Source organism: Hipposideros armiger, unplaced genomic scaffold, assembly GCF_001890085.2.
Source record: "Hipposideros armiger isolate ML-2016 unplaced genomic scaffold, ASM189008v1 scaffold_7, whole genome shotgun sequence".
NCBI classification, from domain to species: domain Eukaryota; kingdom Metazoa; phylum Chordata; class Mammalia; order Chiroptera; family Hipposideridae; genus Hipposideros; species Hipposideros armiger.
Window position 1 is genome coordinate 6,154,330 of NW_017731357.1, and position 7,016 is coordinate 6,161,345.

At 37.8% G+C, this 7,016-nt stretch overlaps 1 protein-coding gene across 4 annotated transcripts in view; it reads left to right on the forward strand.

Annotated features, from left to right (window-relative positions):
• Positions 1 to 3,322, forward strand: part of MED14 (mediator complex subunit 14) — a 67,482-nt gene extending 64,160 nt beyond the window's left edge. For all 4 annotated transcript variants that reach the window (XM_019650006.1, XM_019650012.1, XM_019650019.1 and 1 more), the window contains 2 exons: positions 64 to 256; positions 2,704 to 3,322. In XM_019650006.1, the coding sequence (XP_019505551.1) occupies positions 64 to 256; positions 2,704 to 2,777 (267 nt within the window). In that variant the 3' untranslated portion in view covers positions 2,778 to 3,322. The remainder of the gene's footprint in view (positions 1 to 63; positions 257 to 2,703) is intronic.
• Positions 3,323 to 7,016: the final 3,694 nt, after the last annotated feature.

Genomic DNA, 7,016 nt, shown 5'->3' on the forward strand with positions numbered 1-7,016 from the left:
TAGTCAAATGTTTTATTTTCTTACTATGTTTTTATTCTCTTTGTGTGTGTTGTGTGTGTACAGCTTCAACTAACTCAGAAAACATCGGTCCCTCCCCAAGAACCTGTTAGTATTATAGTTCCAATCATTTATGACATGGCTTCAGGTACCACCCAGCAGGCAGACATTCCCAGACAGCAGAACTCTTCTGTTGCTGCTCCCATGATGGTCAGCAACATTCTGAAGAGGTTTGCAGAGATGAACCCACCTCGACAAGGTACATGACCAGTAGATGATATTTTATTGCATATATGTTATAAGAGTTCTTTTGAGAGATTTCCCCTTCTCCCCTCTGCTCCCTCCTTACCCATTGCGCCCCCAATTCTAGTAATAGAGCTCTGGTTGCTGTGGCCCTCTTAATGTCTGCCTGTCGCTTTCTTCCTTTCTCACTGGCTCTTCGTTTTTGTCCATGTCTCTGCTGCCTGAACTTTATTTTTGTTAGTGATTTACTATTGGGACTGACCCAGTTGCTAATGCCAGAAGCTTGTATTTATAGCACACATTGCCACAAGCCCTAGGTTAGGATGATAGAATTTTCCATGGCTGTAATTCCTGCCCTACCATCGATACCTGCCACTCTGTACATCACCAAGTTGAAATGCATGTCGGTTTCTCATATTTCATGGTTCAATCATGAATAGAATAATATCATTCAAAGTTCTGTATCTTCTAAATGTTTTGTGAAGAATAAAAGCTGATACAAATGGCATCACTGCTTTTTGGGCTTCTTATATAAGTTCAGGCGGGTGCAAGTGAACCTTTTCACCAAGTGCACAATGAAGCTCTCAAGCTGAGCATTTTCAAGGAGACCAGAATGTTTCTGGCAAGATAAACAAGGTCCCTTCAATTCTGTAGTAGCCTATGCTTGACATGTAACTCCTGGCAGTGCTAAATTTTTGGTTATAAAACATAAAGCTCAGCAAAGAGAACTTTTCTTCCGTTTTGCTTATTTCTAATATTAAGGAAATTCTCTGTATCTTTCTGTTTAGAATAGTATGATAATAGAATTATGTTTTTAAATGAGGGAAAGTTGTTCTCTGAAACATTTCTAGGTACCACAGTGTCAAAATTTTACTAGAAACAGGCATCATGGGAGAAGTTCATTTTTAGCTGTTTGTTTCCCCATATCGTATACATAGGCAAGTTCCCACTCAAGCATAATTTGTAAGGAATGCACTGGGCAGTAGAGAAGGGTATGCTTCTTTTGTTGTAATACTTCTTCCACTTCTTACAATTTTCTGCTTTCATCCTTTGACTTATGTCTTCTTTCAGCTAAAAATAGGTCCTTACGAATCAAAGTTTAAAGCTATCAGAATTTTCAAAGTAGCAGTCCAGTAGAACGTTAATAAAACACCATTCTTTCACAAGCCAGATGACTATCATCGTGTCTTGTGGAATTTGAAATTAAAAGGAAAGAATGTTTTTATCCTGTTGAGATCAGGCAAGTTTTTCTACCTATCAATAACAAATACATGTTTTTTAAAAAGAATGATAAAACTTCTTTTATTTAGGAAATTGTTGAGGTATTTTGGAAGTGTTTTTCTTGTTTTCTTTTATTTCTATCTTAGACTGGTTTCATTTTCTTTCTGTACCTTAGTTTTCCAGTGGTTGGAGAGAAGGTTGCAGTAACTGGCACGTGGTCACTGCACATTCTGCCCTTTGCCAGAAGGCCATTATCCAATTGAGGTCTTCGGTTCTCTCACTTTTCAGCCACTGTAGTGTTCAGCTATCCTCTAGGGAAGGAATCCAGCTTTTGGTTCATAATATTTACAACTGGTTTGGGTTTATTATATTGAGATATTTGTAATATTTACAAGAAAGAAGAGGCAGGGTATTTGGGTTTCTTTGAGCAAAGGGGAAATTGAGAGGATGAATCATTAACCTCCCCCCTCTTCCCAAGCCCATCACTTCCCCTCCTGGTGAAGTGCTTTTAAGAAAAACCACTTTATTTTTTTTATTAATTGATTTTAATGTTGAACTCCAGAAGTTGATCATTTCCTTAAAATTTGGGAGAAAAGTCCAGTAGATGTCATAGAACTGTACTGTCCAATATAACTGTCACTGGCCACATGTGGCTCTTTAGATTTAAGTTAATTAACATTAAATACTATTGAACTTTTCAGTTCCTCAGTCACACTCTAGCTACAAGTACTTGGTAGCCACAGCGCACGTATAGAGGATTTCCATCATCACAGTAAGTTCTGTTGGACAGTGCTGTCACAGAGATTCTATCTGATCTTTAATGTAACATTAGAAGGACACCATTGATGTTATAACTAATGCATAAATATAAACTACGTAGATCTTTTCATTAGATTCAAAATGCATAAGCCAGTTGTCAATAGCCTTGAAGCCCAACTTCAAAGGCTTACCCAGTGCTCCTATATTGAAATTCTAGGCATAGCTTTTTAATTCAGACCTAAATTTTGGGCTTACCCAAAATTTCCTCATGAGGGGAAAAAAAAAAAACCCAAACCAAATTATCATCTGATACTTAGCACCAAAGCTTAATCCCCTATAACCTGTGCAGTTAAAATTTACTCTTTTATTTTGATCTTTAAAGTTCTTGCTAAGTTTAGATTTAATTACCCCTACCCCCACCGGTGTGTTAACATCATCTTTCCTGTATTGCGAATAGCTAATGACCATTTTTCTCTGTTGCAGGTGAATGCACAATATTTGCAGCTGTTGGTGATTTAATGGCTAATCTTACACTGCCCCCTGGTGGGCGTCCATAGACACTATTGTTTTTAAACCAGGAAGGCTGACAAATGAGACAAAACAACAAAAAAAAAATCTGAATTCAGCCTTCAGTTTAAAAAAAGAAAAAGGACTTTTTTGACTTAAGAGCTAAATATTCTAAACTGGCATAAACTTTCAGGGTGCACTTCTTTCATCAAAAAAAAGACCATCAATCTTTTGTATAGTGAACATGTATAGTGTGTTTAAATGGGACACATTTCAAAATAGGAAATAGGACACATCCGTGTCCGCTTGCCAGTAATAGATTTAATATTCTGTTTTATACTATAAAGTTACGGAAATGCCAAACTTGTTTATTTAATTGTTTTCTTATGTTTTGGGTGTAATAGTCCTTTTCGGTTTTTGTTTTGTTTTTTAAGGCAGGTCTGTCATTTTTGAATACTGTAAAACTGTGATAAACTTTATATTGAAGCTGTATTTTAATATGACCGCTTTGGATCCTTACATGAAAATGTTCTGGGAGTTGTTATAAACACATCCCAAAGAAGCAATATTTAATAAAACTAGGTTAAAAAAAACAGTGACACTCACTTGTGTGTATGTCAGCTCTATAGACTTCTCAGAGCCTCCCTTCATCTTTAACCTGGTGGGGCCAATAATTAATTTCTAACAGTACATGTCTGAAATTTGACCGATAACATCTGCTTCTTCATTTCAAGTTTATTTTCTTCAAACATTCCTAAATCGACTGGTGGTAAACGTTTAGCACCTTGGTTGTCTTTCAGTTTAGGATTTGAGTAAAAGAGAAGGAACCCAGTCTTTGGGAAGAGACAGTGAGTACTTCATGTTAATCGAGGATCCCAAATACTGCAACCATTCTGATCTGTTGAGTATGTGGTAACTTTTCTGTTAGGCAAATTTAGTTTACAGGATACTTCTGCATACAGCATTAATTAGGAAACAGAACTTGAATGTTCTGCCCTTGCATGAAGTTTCTGTGATGTTTCCTTATCTTGCTTCACTTCTCCCCCTTACCTTCCCCACAAAAATTACGGTTTTTCTAAACAATCCCAGTTTAATTCATTGTCAACAAAACGATAAAATGTTTTGCTTGGAAGAAACCTGGTCCAGTCCCCTCACTTTGAAGAACCCAAGATCCAGGGCCTGTCCAAGGTCAAATGGAGTTTCTGGTACTAACACATCTCAGCAGAGTTGCCTTTTGGAGCACTTTGCTGTCTCTCCCAGTCAGTCAGGGACTTTGATAAGCTTCAAAAAACATGATCAGAAGCAGAGGTCTTCTGGTGACTTAATGTTATTTGGGAAAGTTTTTTAAATGATAATACCATGCTGAGTTATCTGGTCAGTATAATATTGGTTCTCCATTAAATTTTAGACACTTTGTCTAATTGTACTTTAAGATGATTTGATTGAGCTTCTGTAACTATCAACTACCAAGTTCTAGTTTCAAGCATCTCACTGTGGCTATATCATATTTGTTCTCAACTTTGCTTGATTCTCTATTCATTTCTGGTCAGAGTTGAGGCTTTCTTTGCCTTTCTTCTGTGTCTTATTTCTGCCTTCATCTCCTGCTTCTTGCCCAATTCTGCCACTATTCAGGAGCAGGTGACTAAACTTTTATCTTTCCTTTAACTTGTATCCTTCCGCTTCCAGTTCTCCTTACAGTGGTAATCACATCGGTTCAGCAGTCTAAGATGTCTTTATCAAGGGTCAGTCCTTTTCTGTTTGGAGTGGAATCCATTCTTTCATGTAGAAATCTACATGTATATACAACAAATGTATTTTTATCTGCAGGATAATATTGTCTCAAATAATTTTATTAATAGAGTTAACTTTTCAGATATTTCCCTTTTTAAGTGTTGTTGGTTTTGAAATGTTAATTGCATTTTTAAACATGATGTATTCAGTAGACATTTTTTTCCTAATTATAACTTGTCTCTGAGTGCATTGTGCAAACAAAAGTAAGATAGGATTCAGTGAACAAATTTGCTTTTGATGATTATTAAGAATATGCCCATGAATTTGAATTTTGATATCATGCTTGGTACTTGGAATTGGTATACTTTATTAAAGCTTGAAAACGCTAGCATTCGAATCTTAGGCTTCATCACAAACCATGTCTTTTGCCTCTTTTGTTACCCAGTTTCGAAGGGACTGGATGCCCATAGAGATTTTTCATAGTAGGTGGTTTGGGTCTTAACTTCAAGGTGTTTTCAATGTGATTTTAGTAATTTTAGTAATAAATAAAACTTACACACGTTTCAGAGAACTACCAACTCTCTCTAGTTGATTTTCATGAAGATGGTTTTCATAGTAGTATGGTTTAGTATTAGTTTCACCCTGAAAGAAGAAATTGGTCCTGATTTGCCACCTTTTTTGTATCTGCTGAAATGCCATTTCAGAATGTATAGACGTACTTTGAGAATTAGAGAGGAAAAAAGTGAAAACTTCAATAGAACGTATCAAGTTATTAATAACAAGCTGAACCTTATATTTGAAAATTAACTGAGTGAACTAAGTGCATTGTAAACTAAAATATACATTGTTTTGAATTTAAATACCACTAATAACTTGACTGTGTTGCAGTTAACACAGTAGTAACCTGTTCAGCCACAGGATACTAATGGTTTGTTAGTCATTCTTTGGACTGTGGTTAATTTGATAACTGCAGGAAGTATAATTTTGCTACTCTAAATTCAGATCCAATTTCAGCATAAAAAGTTGTTTCTCTCATGATTTTTCCCCCAAAGAAATACCTATTACATTTTGCTTTAATATTTATCACCCAAGTATTCTTGATATAAAATCAATATACCAAAATTTTTAAGAAAACTTAATATTCGGGGAACTTAAGGGACAGAATGGGAAAATGTTTCATGGTTTCTTGTGGAATTTTATTTTTTATTTGGTTTGATGGGAATTGATAATATGTCTAAGGGGATGATTTTAAATTTATTTAGGTAGATTTAATATTGAGGTTGTTCAGAAAAAATCAGCAGAAGCCAACCAGAATTGTGCTGCACAACTCCAGGAGACCATCATCTGCTCACCATTTTCTACAAATTGCCTCCACCTCCAAGTGGTGTGATTTGTTAAAATACCTTGCCCAGGAATATGACTGACTGATGAAAGGGTACATATAGGTCAATATAAAATAATAGCTAATATTTACTGAGAGCTTACTATTGCCAGGCACTGTTCTAAGTATTTCAATCCTCACAACAATCCAAATGGGGTAGGTATTAATATCCTCCTTTTACAGATGAGTAAACTGAGGCCCAGAGAAATAAAGTAATTTGCTGAGATCAAATTTAAGATTGCTTAAGATCAAACAGCTAAGAAGGGGCAGTTTGTGTCCAGACCTAGTTCTAAACACTGCCACTTTGCTGTGAACCACGAAGTCGGGGGGAGGCTTCAATCTCCTCTCAGCCTTCTGATTACACACAATTTTAACATGTTTTCCAAGCTCAAGAAGCTCACTAAGCAACTAAAACTGAGATGACCACTTGTCGTTTGAAGTTGACAATCCATTGCCTTCTGACCCTCGTGCACAATAATTCGGAACCTAACTCAGACTGTCTTAAATGCAATGCGCACTAATTACATAACCAAGAGTACTAAAGAATTGTCTAGGGTCAATGCTTCAGGACCATAGTAGAAGCCCTTATCCGGCTCTGGGCGGTGCAGCCTTCCAGAGTCCAGGTGATGTGTCTTCCCGTTTGCCTCTGCTAGGTGGCCCAATGTTTTTGAGCTTTGTGTCACCTTGGCACACCGCAAACACATAATAGGTGCGTGGTACAGGCCATCAACTCACATTTCACTCCTGGCCCCGATTTACTACAGCCAATCGGTGGGCTTAGGAACCAGGTAATTCACTAGAATTGTGTAATGCGAGGAACATACGTGATTCAAAAAGTGTGCCTTGAACACCTACATCCCTGCAATAAACAAAAACAAGCACGGACACCCGGAGGGAGTCGAATTCGGGGCTGGCGGGGTCTCAGTTTGGGGGAACAGAAAAGGGCGTAACAGTTTAAGGTAGAGGCTTTCTGGGCATATACCTGACAAAGTACTTAAACGTCTGCTGTTAACGAAGACTAGGGTGGGGCCAACGTGCCCGGAAAACCAGAACGCCCCGCGACGGTTCGAGGCTCTGCCGCCAGTGCCCACTTGGGAGCCGTCTCAGGGCGGGGCCGGGCCGCGCTGCTTCCGGCACCACCCAGGTTTTTGCGCTTGCGCACTGCCATCAGCCCCGC